This window comes from Scleropages formosus, chromosome 8 (genome assembly GCF_900964775.1).
Source record: "Scleropages formosus chromosome 8, fSclFor1.1, whole genome shotgun sequence".
Lineage (NCBI taxonomy): Eukaryota > Metazoa > Chordata > Actinopteri > Osteoglossiformes > Osteoglossidae > Scleropages > Scleropages formosus.
Window position 1 is genome coordinate 7,768,510 of NC_041813.1, and position 17,294 is coordinate 7,785,803.

Consider the following 17,294-nt stretch of genomic DNA (forward strand, 5'->3'; position numbering starts at 1 on the left):
CGGCTAGCTTCAATTAGAAGGGGTCTGCACGGCCAAATTAAGAACAAATAAGTAAATAAATTAACATCAGCACTTTATTGCTATGCAGCACTCTGCTTGATGTTCTCTTGCCACTAGCATGCTAGGCAACATGGACTCCTCAGTGGTCTGGCCCCCAGAATCCCCCATTATTGTTAAATAGGTAAGATGGTGTTGGAAGGGAGGGTGTGTGGAAATTCCTGCTGGGCATGTTGAAAAAACTGAAACTAAAAAAAATTCCTCAAGGGTGCTGAGATGTAAACGAATTAACCATAATATTTGCCCTTAATCTTGGCTGCACATGCAGGACATCAAAGGCTCTGGAGCCCAGTTGGGGAACTGAGTCATCAAGGCTTCAATATTTATGTGGCGGCAGCTCTGTTTCGCTGGGTTGCTCAGTGTCCCAGCTACTAATCCTTCTCTGCGGCAGCTTGCTGGGGAGGAGAGGGTGAATAAGGCTGTACTGTCATTGGCTTGCTCCCTCTCTCCCACTGACTCTCTTGTTGCGCAGAAGGAAGGAAGTAAACAGAATAAGCAACAGTGTGCGTGTCTCTCTCCTTGCATCTCCGGCTTTTTTATCTTATTGCGCTACGGCTCTCTCATTGGCTCCTTCTCTCTCCATCTCTGTTCTTGCAGACCAACAAAGCCGTGGCCAAGGGAGACTTCCACCTGGCCAGCTCCAGCTCCAGGCGTGCACTTTTCCTTGCTGTGCTGTCCATTACCATCGGCACGGGCATCTACGTGGGCGTGGCTGTAGCGCTTATTGCATACCTCTCAAAGAACAACCATTTGTAATTTTCCAGTCTCTTCTAGCCTCCCCCTGCAGTAGAGCGCTACTGTTCTGAGTTGGCTGACGTTGGATGTGAGGGCTTGGCGTGTTGGAAAAAATAAAGGATCTCAAGGATTCAAGACAGGATGATCAAATCCCCTTTCATGCATTTTCTTTGTCAGAGAAGGAAGCTGACAGGATAACCCTTTTGTTTGTATTTTATTTTGTTGTTCTTGTTGCTTACCATATGCATAAAGAAACATAACATGTCATGGCTCCACCAAGACCCCACTGTGCCAGAACAAAAATAAGTCCACACCACGTTGCAGACCCCACCACCTTCTTTCTAGTTCGTACAAGAAGGAAGGCGGTGTTTGTTATATTCTTTTTCAGTCACTGAAACAAGAAAGGCTGCAGAGGGTGTATTTTTTGAGGTTCTTCAGTTTTAATTGCAAATAATTCATTTTTGGCTGTTATGTAAGACTCTAGAAGAGGCGGACTACAATGGTAGTACTGAATGTATACGAGAACCTTCAAAGGGCCGTGGAACTTAGACCAGAAACCTCCATCTTGGATGCAGATCATGCTGAGCAACCAACTGTACCACTGCAACCCTTGTCGGGTAAAAACAGATCCATTTCCACCACAGAACCGGATCAGACAACTCCTGCGACTCATATCGGATCCATGTGTATTTTTTCTTCCTGAGAAGGGCTGTGCATTTACCTTTCTGCCCACCAGCAGACACCCTGATCTGGATGAGTACATTTACATTTATTGATTTAGTTGATGCTTTTCTCCAACGCGACTTACAGTGTTAAGGTATCTACAATTATTTACCCATTTATACAGCTGGGTAATTTTACTGGAGCAATTTATGATAAGTACCATGCTAAAGAATACTAAGGCTGGAGGTGGGATTCAAACCTGCAACCACTATGCTACCAGCTAATCCTGGTAAATCACAGTTGCCCAGCAGCAAGCACATCAAGCAGTTTAACAAACTCTTATTTAGGAGTGCAAGGCTGTACTGTATATATACACACACAATCGAGCCTGTAGTTATGTACATATGTGGACATTCTGGGTTGTCTGTCAAACGTATTTTTCTTCTGTAACTATTTAAAGACATCCTCAGATTGACCAAGTATCTTCCATTTCATCATCACCCTCCCTTTAAAAATTACCAATCGTTAATGTCACTAACGTAACTAATTTCATTCACTGAAAAATTTTTCTGTCCATAGAGCTAGCACAATTGATTTCTTCATATAATCATACATTGTTTTCAGGCACTTGTGATGAAATGCAATCAAGCCAGGCTCACCACAAACTCAGGGATAGCAGAGGATCTGCTAATCCTTTGAAAAAGGATCATCATCTTTTAGAAGCCGTCAATGAAAGCAGGTGGTCTGTGTGAAGACCCAGCCGTGGACGGCAAGTTTTAGCCTTAAAATTAACCAAAAGGCTTATAATGAATCCATTTTTTAATACAATTCATAATTTTCCTGAGATGCCAGAACGGCATGCTTTTAGGCATCCTGAGGCTTCCTTGGCAGCAAGCCATGGACCTCGGAATGCATACGCAGCTTATTTCCCATAATACTGTCTTGACAGGCAATGAATTGGACCTAATAGATAAAGTGCTGGCATCCAGAGGCAAATTATGCTTCAGTCACCTTTATGCTGCCATAACAGATGTGAGAGGAATGGTTTCTGTACCAGTCTATGGGATGATGGATGATAAAGACCAGGTATATCACTGATATCCAATTTCCCCTTACTGCTTCAGAAAGCAGTACTTCTTCCTTCTTCTGTGTTTCAGTGCCACCAAAGGTTGTACATCCAAAATGTGGTTTTCACCAAGGCTACATGTTACTTCCATTTCATTTTTTTTTTCTGTAGCTCAACCACAAACTTTTTGGTTGTCTCCACTGTTACTCTAACTAGTTTGTCATCTTTGTAGAGAGTCATGTTTGCTGATGATTTAAAGCAACAGCCTTAGTGCACATGGACAGCCCTGTCTATTCTCTTGTCGTCATGGGAACAACCGACCCCACCCTCCCCCAGTGCACTCAATACCTCATGTCTTTTCAGCAGCAGTCAACGTCATTTCTGTACGATCAAGGTCCTGATAACTCAGCAGCTCCATTATCTCCTGTTGTTGTTCTCTGTACAGGCACTTAGTAGAGCAGTCAGCCTTTCTCATGTTTGAATTCCATCATATCAGGATGACAAGATAGTCATCTAGGAATCCTGTAATCACATGCATTTGTCCCAACATTTCAAGAAAGTGAATTATTTAAACACAGCAGAGGTGACTTCACAGAATTCGGCAACAACGGTTTGGTAGAATAACGTACCGGCCTACCATTTTGGCTCCTAAATGCTAGGGAACCAGCATCAGGTACTTAAGATACATCTATTTCATTGTATCACTGTCATTTCCATTCCATGACCCTGTTATGGCGATCATCTGGAGAAAAGAAGTACACTGCTTCATAAGAAAAGGAGGATACCTCTCATTAATATGGATTTGTTCTCAGAGGGGTGCAATGCATTGTGTGCTGGACTAGACGCCTGTGAGCCATGCTCTCGCTGGCACCCATTGTTATTCTCAGAAGAGAGAGAATTTCTACAGCTTTAATTAAAAGATACCCATCTACATTCCTGAGCTAAAACAGTTGAGTGAAAATAAGAAAATGGAAATTTGCCTCAGTCCAGAGGTGCTCATCGAAGCAAGTGGACTGGCATAACCCTGGCCAGTTTTGCCAACATGTGCCATCATCCACCAGCTAGCGCAACGTGCCATTTGAGTGCATTGTTATTCTGTTCAATAAAACCTTTTGCCATGAAAAAGGTGTCAGCATTTCATTGAAAGAAGCACAGTTTGCTATCAACATTGAAGGCTGTTACTGAGAGCTACTGAAATACCAGCAGTCAGTAAATAGTAATCCAGTTATCGCTCATGTGATGCTAAACCTGGACTCCTGTTATAATGAGTTGTTCACCAGTTGTTAAAACCTGTTTATTACCTGGATTACTTGATGAATTAATTAAACAGCATGTGGGGCATTAACTTTGTTCTTAAGAAACATATTTTGAAGTGCAGATTAAAAGTATAATACTCATAGAATGAAAGCAAGAAAGCAATAAGTGAAAAAAGACCTTTCTTGGAAAACCCATTTGAGAATCACTGGCGTCACCTTGAATTCTTCTGTTTTGTGGACATACATCCTGACAAGATGTGTTTTATAAATGTTATGACAATGTTACTGAAATGTCATGGGAACTCTAACCGAATACTGCGGAAACAAAGTTCCTTAACATGGATGCAAGAATCGCCCCCTCCTTCCACGTGCATTTCTGCATTGAATGGTCAATCATGTGTGTGCACTGCCCAGTACCTTACATTTCATGAGTTTAAAAAAAGAACTGCTGGCCACCTGTCAGAACAATTTGCCCAGAGGTACTCAGGGCTGAGTTACAGTGTGTATAATGTGTCATGCTAGTGCTGACAACAGAATTAGAGTCAGCCTTCAACCTTTAGCGAAAACCTACAGATATGTCTGGAAAGAGAAGGTCTCTAATTAAGCAAATATGGCAGGGAGTTAATTTGCAAAGAAAGGAAGGACTGAGACAAGTTGAATAGCCAATATTCTGGAAACATTCATTCTTCTGTTTGTGTGGCAAGCAACTGGATTTAAGAATAATCGCTGCAAGTAAAGTTTAACTTCTGATAATCTCCCAAACAATGTACTTAATCTGCATAAAAGCTCCCCAAAAGTGCATACTGTGCAAGATATTTAAAATCAAAGTGAAAACTATTAAAAAAACTCATAATCTAAATTACAGTTTCCTCTATAGCAAATATTACTTCAATAATAAAATAATTTTAAATTAAATTTCTAAATGCCTCCTCATTGTTCCAAAATTAGGGATCCAGTAAACTCCTTCCTCTCTTTATTATTATGTTATATTGAGTTGAGGCCTTTGTACAAGGCAACTTACAATATTAGATAAATAATTTTACAATAATTTATCCTTTTAAACACAACAAGGTATTTTTTTTTACAGGAGCCATTCAGAATAGGTACCATGTTTAAGGGTACAACATCTGAAGTGGAGATTCACAAATCACAATGAGTCACAGAAAGCTGAATGGGCCTGTTTTAGACTCACTGGCTGCTAGATCCACAGCTGTATGACCCAATCCAGCATCTAGAGAAGGAAACTATGCAGATGCTGAGCAACATCAGCCTCACTGAATGTAACCCTTCTCCAGCACTCCCCGTGAGCCTGCTAAGTATGGGGTGTGCAACGCCGAGGTGGTGTGCGACAACAGCAGCCCGTGCCTGTGCCATTTTGGCCGCTCCAAGCTCAGAGAGAACAGAACGATTTACTGGAAACCACTCAGTACACAAGCAGTACAATACAGGAACAATGTGCACCAAGTGCAAACCCCTCTGCTAAAGGTTGCACCACAGAGAGGGCAGCTGTGCAATTAGCTTAATGGAGAGTCATTACCATGTTTATGAATGCTTGCTGGGACGAGCTATGTGGGGCTGGATAGAATTAGCAGTAGAGGCTATTTGCATTCATTGTGCATCTCTCTGCCTGGTTTGGACAAATACCCTTCAACAACACAGACCAGAGACAAGTACTATTGTGCTCTAATGGTTCAAGATTGCACTCCTGGCAATTAGGTATTTTTGGAACAATCATTAAAAGAAGTAATGTTGCTCATTGCCCAGTGCAATTACTAATTGATCTAATCAGACATGATTTGGTAAACCAGCATTAGAATATGCCTCAATCTTCTGTTCACATTTTTGCCTTTTGCAACAAAGGCATTACATAATTTATGAACCAAGTAGCTTGCTAGTGTTCTGCAGTCTTACCTCAAGCTGCTCTTGCTGAATATTTCCAGAAATAATCCCACAAGCAATATGCTTCACATCAAACTAATGTAGGCCTTTATGTAGATCTGCAGCTAGTTCACTGTTCCTTCTTAAAAATGTTCCCTTTGCTGGAACACATGGCTTAATGTTGGGGACACTACATGTATCCCCTCATGTATATAGACATAGCTGCCATTTTTGAATACATTTCAGGTACTCTTAAGATCAAATGAGTCATCTAGTGCAGTGCAAACAGTAAATCTCATGCAGCAACCAAAACAAACATTTGTCACAAGAACCTCAGTCTAGCAGCAGAAAAGCCAGCCAATGATTCATTGCCTTTGTCTTCCCTTGAGCCATTAATTAACAATGAAAACGAATGAATAGTCTCTTGCCACTGAATGTCAGGCCATGGCATTGCTATAGGGAGTCAAAATATATTACTCTTCCTTTATGAAAAGCAATAACAGATTTTTCAGATGAAATGCACAATAAATCAGGTGAAAGGACATAAAAGGTTCAAGAAAAAAATGGCAGTGAATAATGCACCTTTGCAGGAATACAAATGTGATGCAGCCTATGATTTTCTGAGACAGATCCATGACTTCTGGTGACACCATGTGTTAAACCTTAAAGGCATCCCCAGTTTTCGGTTATTGCAACCTCGGCCTATTTCATCAGGTGACCTTGATCTTTCTATATCAAGAAATGACCAAATTAAAATGTGTACACCACAAATTTACTTACCTACAAAGTACTCAATCATCCCAAAAAAATGTCTGGAACTTGTAAGATGCTCCTTCTTGGAAAATGTCTGTCCTTCATCAACCTCCCTACAATGAATCAGAGGGGGGTCAATTAGGCTTCTACCTCAGCCAGCTGACTCTCTTTCACAATCCATTACACAAAATGATTGATTTATAATTATTTACATTCAAAATGATGTTTTATCCAGGACCTGTCTGCCATGGGAGACCCTACCAGGGGCATGTAGCCCCAGACAACATAGCTCCTGGACTCATTCAGGCACTCAAACCCCTCCACCACGATAAGGTGGCGGTTCACGGAGGAGTGAAGGATGACAGACGAGACAAAGCGCGGTTCAAAAACCCCTTATGACGAAAAAATCAAGGCGTCCGTTTACCCCGCCCGGTATGGGGTCACCGGGGCCCCACCCTGGAGCCAGGCCTGGGGGGGGGGCTCGCATGCGAGCGCCTGGTGGCCAGGTCTATGCCCACGGGGCCTGGCCGGGCTCAGCCCGAAGCCACAACGTGGAGCCGCTCTTCGGTGGGCTCACCACCTGCCGGAGAAACCATAAGGGGCCGGTGCGTTGTGATTTGGGCGGTGGTCGGGGCCGAGTGCCCGGCCGACCCAAACCTCGGGCGCCAACTCTGGTTTTTGGGACTTGGAATGTCACCTCACTGGCGGGGAAGGAGCCTGAGCTGGTGCGGGAAGTTGAGAGATACCGTCTAGATATAGTCGGGCTCACTTCCACTCACAGCTTGGGTTCTGGAACCACTCTACTCGATCGAGGGTGGACTCTCCACTATTCTGGCGTTGCCCAAGGTGAGAGGCGGCGGGCTGGTGTGGGCTTATTAATAGCCCCCCAGTTCAGCCGCCATGTGTTGGAGTCTACCCCGGTGAATGAGAGGGTCATCTCCCTACGCCTTCGGGTCAGGGAACGGTCTCTCACTGTCGTTTGTGCTTATGCGCCTAGCGGCAGTGTAGAGTACCCGGCCTTTTTAGAGTCCCTGGGGGGCGTGCTGGAAAGCGCTCCCACTGGGGACTCTGTCGTTCTACTGGGGGACTTTAACGCCCACGTGGGCAGCGACAGTGATACCTGGAGGGGCGTGATTGGGAGGAACGGCCTCCCTGATCTGAACCCGAGCGGTGAGTTGTTATTGGATTTCTGTGCTAGTCGCGGTTTATCCATAACGAACACCATGTTCATGCATAAGGGTGTCCACCAGTGCACTTGGCACCAGGACACCCTGGGTCGGAGGTCGATGATCGACTTTGTAGTCGTTTCTTCTGACCTTCGGCCATATGTCTTGGACACTCGGGTGAAGAGAGGGGCTGAGCTGTCAACTGATCACCACCTGGTGGTGAGTTGGATTCGATGGCAGGGGAAAAAGCTGGACAGACCTGGCAGGCCCAAACGCATAGTGAGGGTCTGTTGGGAACGTTTGGCGGAGGCCCCTGTCAGAGAGGTCTTCAACTCCCACCTCCGACAGAGTTTCAACCAGGTCCCGAGGGAGGTGGGGGACATTGAGTCTGAATGGACTATGTTCCGCTCCTCCATTGTCGGTGCGGCTGTTCGGAGCTGCGGCCATAAGGTCTCCGGTGCCTGTCGCGGCGGCAATCCCCGAACACGGTGGTGGACACCGGAAGTAAGGGATGCCGTCAAGCTGAAGAAGGAGTTCTATCGGGCCTGGCTGGCTCATGGGACTCCTGAAGCAGCTGACAGGTACCGACGGGCCAAACGGAGCGCGGCTCTGGCAGTCGCCGCGGCAAAAACTCGGGCTTGGGAGGAGTTCGGCGAGGCCATGGAGGAAGACTTTCGGTCGGCCTCAAAGAGATTCTGGCAAACCGTCCGGCGACTCAGAGGGGGGAAGCGGTGTTCCACGAACACTGTTTACAGTGGAAGTGGTGCGCTGCTGACCTCAGCTGAGGATGTTCTCGGGCGGTGGAAGGAGTACTTTGAGGATCTCCTCAATCCCTCCGACACGCCTTCCGTAGAGGAAGCTGAGGCTGGGGACTCGGAGGGGGACTCGTCCATTACCCTGGCTGAAGTTGCTGAGGTAGTCAAAAAACTCCTCGGTGGCAAGGCTCCGGGGGTGGATGAGATCCGCCCCGAGTTTCTCAAGTCTCTGGATGTTGTGGGGCTGTCTTGGCTGACACGCCTCTGCAGCATCGCGTGGAGTTCGGGAACGGTGCCTCTGGACTGGCAGACCGGGGTGGTGGTCCCTCTTTTTAAGAAGGGGGACCGGAGATTGTGTTCCAACTACAGGGGGATCACACTCCTTAGCCTCCCTGGGAAAGTCTATGCCAGGGTACTGGAAAGGAGAATCCGACCGATAGTCGAACCTCGGATCCAGGAGGAGCAATGCGGTTTTCGCCCTGGCCGTGGAACACTGGACCAGCTCTATACCCTCACTAGGGTGCTGGAGGGTTCGTGGGAGTTTGCCCAACCAGTCCATATGTGTTTTGTGGACCTGGAGAAGGCATTCGACCGTGTCCCTCGTGGCATCCTGTGGGGGGTACTTCGGGATTATGGGGTTCGGGGCTCGTTGCTACGGGCTGTTCGTTCCCTGTATGACCGGAGCAGGAGCTTGGTTCGCATTGCCGGCAGTAAGTCAGACCTTTTCCCGGTGCATGTTGGACTCCGCCAGGGCTGCCCTTTGTCACCGATTCTGTTCATTATCTTTATGGACAGAATTTCTAGGCGCAGTCAGGGAACGGAGGGTGTCTGCTTTGGTGGCCGCGAGATCTCGTCTCTGCTTTTTGCGGACGATGTGGTCCTGTTGGCTTCATCGAATCAAGACTTGCAGCGTGCACTGGGGAGGTTTGCAGCCGAGTGCGAAGCGGCGGGGATGAGAATCAGCACCTCCAAATCCGAGGCCATGGTTCTCAGTCGGAAAAAGGTGGATTGCTCCCTCCGGGTTAGGGGGGAGTTGCTCCCTCAAGTGGAAGAGTTTAAGTATCTCGGGGTCTTGTTCACGAGTGAGGGAAAAATGGAGCGGCAGGTTGACAGGCGGATCGGTGCGGCGTCCGCAGTAATGCGGTCATTGTACCGGTCTGTTGTGGTGAAGAGGGAGCTGAGTCGTAAGGCGAAGCTCTCAATTTACCGGTCGATCTACGTTCCTACCCTCACCTATGGTCATGAACTCTGGATCATGACCGAAAGAATGAGATCGCGGATACAAGCGGCAGAAATGAGTTTCCTCCGCGGAGTGGCTGGGCGCACCCTTAGGGATAGGGTGAGGAGCGCAGTCACCCGGGAGGAGCTCGGAGTAGAGCCGCTGCTCCTCCGCATCGAGAGGAGCCAGTTGAGGTGGCTCGGGCATCTGTTCCGGATGCCTCCTGGACGCCTCCCTGGGGAGGTGCTCCGGGCTTGTCCCACTGGGAGGAGGCCTCGGGGCAGACCCAGGACACGTTGGAGAGACTATGTCTCCCGGCTGGCCTGGGAACGCCTTGGGGTTCCCCCAGAGGAACTGGAGGAGGTGTGCGGGGAGAGGGAGGTCTGGAGTACTCTGCTCGGACTGCTGCCCCCGCGACCCGGCCACGGATAAAAGTGGAGGAAGATGGATGGATGGATGGATGATGTTTTACATTTTCTCCAATCCCATGACAACTATGAACAAAATATATCTATACATTTTAATAATACATCAAATTAGCAAAAATACTAAACATCACATTTCACTATGAAAATTGTATATCTCCAGTAGAATCTGTCTCTTTTTTTATCATCTGGTGACTATGTCTTTTTGGTATTGTATCAGGATTTTCTTTCTTGGACAACCATAGTTCTGTTGTAGCTTCATGTTATGGTTAGGGCTTGGGACTTGAAAACCCCCTGATGTGTAAAGTTAAATACATTTAGGACTCCATTCCAGTGTGAAAACTCAGCCACCGGACCTTGAAAAAAAATGATCCACTTCTCTTTTTCAATGATTCTTTAATTTCTCAAAGTTGTGAAGCCAAAGCCACCATGCATCAGTTCTATGGTGGAAAGACGAGGGACAGACAGAGACTCATTAAAGCAAAGAAAATGGAATCACTCAGCTTTTAAACCTGTTGAATGGAAATCATTTGCTCATTTCCTTTTACCAGCTGTTGGGTTTTTAATTACTATGCAAATGTTGGGTGCACCACAAGGCTAAGTCACTATGGGAACCAGATGCAAGTGTCCTTCCTCATTCCAAGCAGATGCCTTTTGTCCTCAGTTGCACATGTAAACCTGTCATTGATGGCCTTTCTGAGTAGTGTAAACAGTTTCGGGTACACTGTTGCTTCCCCCCCATGCCACCAAAACATAGGAAGCTTATTTTATCAGGCTATTTCCTAAGAAGAAATAAAATGTATGACTTCATATCAAAGTACAATTTTCTTGTGTTGTCATAAAATGTAGCAGCTAATTCCTGTGATTCAGGACCATTATCCATCAAGATGATCACCACAGAAGCATCCCTTATTCAAGGTCAGACCACAGGCCCCTAGCAGTGGAGTGGCAGTTTCCAAGAGAGTCTTTACTTGGGCTCTGTCAGATATTGACAAAAGTATGTTGTACTCTAGCAACTTGGCACAGCTGGGTTTTATTCACTCCAAAAGAATGGATTAAGCAGCTTCAAACTAAGTGTGAAAATTCCCTTTTTTATACTATGAGCAATGCTGCTACCATTTTGATTGGTGCATTGAAGGACAGATTTAGCTACTTCTTGCACAATATTCATGTGTCCATCCAACCTTGACTGGTTAAACAGTTAAGAAATGTCATGTTGCCCAGATAACACCCACACAACCTTTGTGTACCTAGTACTTAACCAAATGGATTTCTACTTCATTTTGTCAAAATGAGTTTTGAGCACAAGCCCTTGCAGCAGTCATATTTTTGATTATATTTCAATTGCTTGGTGAGCAGATGTTCATCCTGAGAAGAATTCACTGTGGAATAAGACTTAGAGGACACTGGAGAGGAATAAAGTTTAAAAAAATGGTAAAAATTGAATGTGCTGGCAAGACAACCGAAGTGTACAACATATGACAGACAACTGTGTAATAGTAGTTCAATGAAAAACAACACTTCATTGTAACAAGGGACTGCAGCATATGTGTATTTTCTGACAAATTCTGGAAATACTGAAAACATTCTCCAAAGGTTGAAGGGTAGAGATCACTTTGTTCATTTAGGTAAGCATGCATGACAAAGGGAGTTTCATGTCATAAACGAAAAGACCTCACATTTTGGAATACAGATTGATATGTGAGTCAAACATATGATTCAACACAAGTCAAAATGTGGGTTTTAACAAATGATACACCACACAGTAGGACAATGCTGTTTGATTTGCCACTGAAATGTTTTTTACTTTAAAAATATTCGGGATTTTATCATTCCCTTCTTTTCCATCGCTGCAATACAGATTGATACAGTTTACGTAGCATATACGTTAGTAAATTATAGGTCTCAATTGAAAGCCTTTCCTTGAGATGTGCGCTGTACGGGTGAAAATGAAATCATGATTAGAACATGTTCTAGCACACAGGCACAATTTTGAAAAACTTGAGAAGATGATCCTTCCTTTTTTCAGCATGTCCCACTACATTGAGAAATGCATGTATTTATACACACACAAACACATGCATGCTCAAATAAGACCCCTGAAGGGACCCGCCAGAAAGCAGGGCAAGGATGCAGCAAATTCAGGCCTGAGCAAGGGGGTGTGCTGAGGCTCTAGGGAGCATGGAAACATACTGAGTCTGCGCTGGAGCAGCTGACCCACATGCAAGGATGAGCGATGTGTGGATGCAGCCCTGGGGAACACCTCTTGCCACCCTGAGAAAATGAGTTTAAAGAGGCATAATCTTCAACAGGGCCCAGGCAGACAGCACTGTGATTTCCCTAGACATTTCAACATACTGTTGTTCTGATATAGTGATGAAGGCAGTGTGATACTTTCCTTCAATGTTCTGACCTGCTTCATGTGCTTAGGACCCTGACGTGACAAGAGTAAATGTTAAATTTCACTACGCGTAACATCAGGAATGCAACACCTCACATTCATTATACTAAGGACAGAGACATATTTACATTTATTCATTTTGGCTAATGCTTTTCTGTAAAGCAACTTAGAATGTTAATCTGCCTACAATTACTTACTACCCATTTGTTCAGCTGGGTGGTTTTTACTGGAGCAATTTAGGGTAAGTACCTTGCTCAAGGGTACTACAGCCAGAGGAGAGATTCATACCTGCAACCTTTGTGTCCAAAGGCAGCAACTCTAACCAGTATGCTACCAGTTTAAATGCATATTTAAACACCAATTATTTAATCTTTTCATAACATATCAATCAAATATCATCTTCTATTGAGAAAACTACATAAGATATTTCTTTTAGCCTGCTGATACAATAAAAAATGCGGAATACAGCTACTTGCAGAGCCACACAAGTGGCTTAAAAAAGGCGGTTTCAGAAAAAAGAAGTTAAATGTCGGAGTACATACGCAGTCCAAATCACAGTTAATGCAATGTCATTGCTAGTTAAGGTAAAGAAAATCTCTTTCTAGCATTTGCAGCATTCATCACATTTGCATGCATGGTGAAAATCAGCACGAGTTAAGGTAATCACAGTTCTGCTTTGAAATTGAAGGTGCAAAGTAACTTAGTTTTGGACCTTATGATGGAGCAGTTGCTTCAACATGGAATAAAGATTGTTATTTATAAGAACATGGCATGGAAGATATGTAATGTTATAATATAATGTAATAACAGTGAAAATGGTTAGAAATCTGTTTTTACAGTGACAAACATCCTTACCTTGGTAAAAAATGGAACCTTGAAGGTGGCAGAGAGGGAATTTTGGAAGTTGGAGTTCATAAAACCCTCAGGCAGAGTGCATTTGAGAAGAGATTGTGGAAATGGATACATTGCTTATGGTACCTGAGCCAAGTTGTAGATGTATGAAATAATGTGTTTGTGAAATGTTATGCTACTGGTTTGCTATTTTGTTTTTACTTTAATGGTAAAGTGGATATTTTTAATGTTAACTAGACCATTGAATAGATAAAGGAGGAGCCTATTGTATGAAGTTGCTTCCAAAGCAGAGAGAAAGAAAAAATTTCAGAGAAGTACAGTACTGTTGTTAAGACTTGCTGTTATTCACTAAGAGAAGTTTTAAGTTTGTATATAGTCACTTGGTTGGTTATGCCTGTAAACAGAGCACTGGGACAGCTACCAAAGGACATAAAGCCTTTGTGTACACACCCCCAACCTCACATTCTCCTCATTGCATGACCGTATCATTTAGACTTGCGTCGTAAGTCTAAATGATATGTGCTGCATGGTCCATATGCGCGTTGTAGCAGGTGCAGGATTAAGCAGGGAGGTGTTCCAAATGTTTTACTTAATGTTTTGGAGAATCATCACTCAGAGCCTGCAGCCAGCTGGAAGGAGAGACAGAAAGTTCATTCCAAATCAGCAGGCCATGCACTTCTTTCACCCCAGCTGCAAGTCTCCTTGATTTATGGGCCTCGGAGTATTGGGCCTCCCCGCACAACACCAATAAATCATATTCAGGACAGGCTTCTCTGCCAATCTACAGGCTCCTGACTGTCCGAATTTCAGCGCATTGTCAACAAGTGCATTGCCTTTGTTTCAGTTCACAGTAAAAGTGTCAGCAGACAGTACCTGAATACTGTAAATAAACCAAGTAAATGCCAGAAATCTCTACAAGAAAAATTAATGCAGAAAAACTTAGGTCAAGTAATTACACGGCTGTGAAAAAGAATTTGCCTCTTTTTCAATTTTCTTTCTTTTTTTGCTGCTTTTTGAGGATAAATTGATCATATATTTTTGTCCATTTTAGCAGTACATGAACGCAGCCTAGGAGAACAAAAAAATAGTACAGAAGTATAGCTTTTATGCCATTGTCTCTATGAGGAAGAAAATGAACTCATACACGTGAAAAACTGTAATCAAACTAATTAAGGGGTAATTACTCAGTTTTTTTTTTTTTTTTTTATAAAATCAGGCCTGAATTTAGCCAGCCCCACTCACCCACTCACTCACACATTTTCTGAACCACTTGTCCCATACGGGGTCGCAGAGAACCGGAGCCTACCTGGCAACACCGGGTGTAAGGCCGGAGGGGGAGGGGACACACCCAGGACAGGACGCCAGTCCATCGCAAGGCACCCCAAGCGGGACTCGAACCCCAGACCCACTGAAGAGCAGGACCCAGTCCAACCCACTGCGCCACCCTTTTCCAGCCCCATTCAATATAAACTATGTAAAACTTTGCTAAAAAAAATAATTATTCACAGCTCTGTACTTAACATTTATTTCTCCAAAATCCTGTTTGTCTTTTTTCTGTAAAAGTTTAAATTGTTGTTTTTTAAAAAAAACTGTGAAACCAGGCTTGGATCTTAAAAAATTCCATTTGTACCCTAACCTCCATGAATTAAGATTAATTCCATAATTTTGCATGCAATTTTCTCTTCCCTATAGGCTATAACCTGAGAAACATAGATTCTAGAGGCCAGAAGAGGTGCTTGCTCCTTTGTGTCACGTGAATTAAGAATAAAATCAACATACAGAAACAGCCTCTTCATTGCTCGCATTGCATCTAAGAAGCTCAGGTCTTCTGAGATTTATTTTCTGCATCACCCTTAGCCTTCTGCATTTACTGTCATAGGCAACACAACACCTATCTCTGGATCTGGATGGATTACTAACTTTGCCTCGGTCAATTACAGCAACAGGGAAGCAAAACAATCAATAACACAACAATAAAACAAGCTGGCAAAGGAAACTGGGGTAAAGACAAGGGAGCCTTCCTGCAGGTGTCCATTGGTGGAGATTGCACCCTGTGTTGCCAGGTAAGGCTCCGGCTTGCCGTGACCTCACTCGGGATAATAGGTTGTTGACGATGGATGGATGGTAAATTGATAAAGTGGCTGATCTCACAGCGTTACTCACTGTGCGACCGCGCCTCCCAGCTTTCCTCCCACAGTTCAAAGACATGCTGCTCAGGTGGACTGGTGACTCTAAAAATCACCCATAGTGTGCATGTGAATGACAGAAAGTGTGTTTCACTGGTGTATGGGTGAGTGACTCATTGTAAGTCACCTTGGCTGAATAAGGTGTGCACTGATGCTACTACAATGTTCATTGGAAGTTGCTTTGGAGAAAAGTATCTGAATGAATAAATATAAATTCATGTAATGTAATTTATCCTACTAAAGTCATTTTCACTTGGAACAGCTTAACTTTTTACTGCAGGGTAGCTATTAATTCAGTGTGTCAAAAGCCAAGATCTTCTATTTGGGCCTGAGAGTCCAGTTTTAAAAACTGCAGCTAGGTGATTCGCTAAGTTTTGTTTCCACAGCTGCAAAATAAAAAAAAGAGTTTGTTTAATATGACAACTTCCATACTGCTCCTTCATTTACACTGGTCTTTCACAAAGCTCATATGACCAGCTATCTTTTGGTTAGATATCCATTTCAACCACTATACAAAAATCTTTATCTGAAGGCAGATTTTGCATGGTTGACAATGAAATGGGAGCTCAGAATACTGATTTATTATTATCCATCAAAAGCTTCAAGTACATCCATAACAACCATCTGCACTGGGCAGATTTTTTTCCACCACTGAGTTTTCCTTAACTTTTACTCCTTCCTGAGAGTGTGATGTGGAAAAAACAGAATATTTCTTGTCCTTGAAACAAGACATGATGGTTTCTGTAAAGTGTAACTTTTAAAATTAGTGTAGAAATATGTATAGTGTGGTGCAAAATCAGGCTGAGAACAAATCCATGAAACCATCACAAGTACAAACACTTCTGTACTTTACCGAGAAAATCACAACATACTAGAACATATTTACATTTATTCACTTAGCAGACGCTTCTGTCTAAAGCAACTTACAAAGATACTATGTAGTGTTACTAGCCCACACCCCTTATTCACCAAGGTGACTTACACTACTAGATACACTACTTACAAGGGGTTACTCATCCATGCATCAGTGAAACACACTCACTCTGTGACACTCATACATTGTGGGGGGAACCTGAACAGCCTGTCTTTGGACTATGGAAGGAAACCAGAGCACCCAGAGGAAACCCACACAGACACAGGGAGAACATGCAGACTCCACACAGACTGAGCGGGGATCAAACCCACATTCTCTCACACCCCCGAGGTGCTGCGAGACAGCAGCGCTACTCGCTGTGCCACCATGCCACCCATATACATATACTGATATACTGCAAACAGTTCAGAACATCAGGCCAAAAGGTTCTGAAAACATTATTGAGGAAGAGTCAAGGATCATTCCAAATACTACTGGTGTTTATGATATGGCTGGATTAAGACCTCTTAGACATTCAGATACTGAAAAGATAATACGCAAAGAAAATATAATGGTCGAAAGATGAAATCTGTGAACCAAGTGAAGTTTGACATAAAAAGAATGAAAAATTATCATTTTGGACAAGACCTCATTTAAATGGGTTGCTGTTGGATATTTTCAGCGGTCAGTCTCTTACATCAATAAAAAAAAAAAAAAAACCACAATAGAGTAGACTTCATTGTAAAAATATATGCATCTAGGTACAACGCAATAAGCGACAGTAATTTGGATTCGTTGACAGTTATTCAACATCTGAATTATAGCCAACGACTGATTTTAAGGTGACTGGAACTGCATAAAACCTTTTTTTGATAGTTAATATATAAAAGGCATTGAAAACTTCTGTATCTTGCAATCAATAATCAACAAGTGATAAAGCAGCCCAGAGATGTGCCAAAGAAGAGCAGTTTGCAGAGGTGCAATCAAAGATCTAGAAAAGGTCCTCAAATGTATATATGCATCCACAAA

General features: G+C 43.7%; 1 protein-coding gene across 1 annotated transcript in view; it reads left to right on the forward strand.

The window, feature by feature from the left end:
- syndig1 (synapse differentiation inducing 1) overlaps nucleotides 1-1,612 on the forward strand; it is a 34,375-nt gene extending 32,763 nt beyond the window's left edge. Inside the window, exon 4 of the mRNA XM_018766077.2 lies at nucleotides 655-1,612. Coding sequence (XP_018621593.2) covers nucleotides 655-813 — 159 coding nt within the window. The 3' untranslated portion in view covers nucleotides 814-1,612. The remainder of the gene's footprint in view (nucleotides 1-654) is intronic.
- The last annotated feature ends 15,682 nt before the right edge of the window (nucleotides 1,613-17,294 follow it).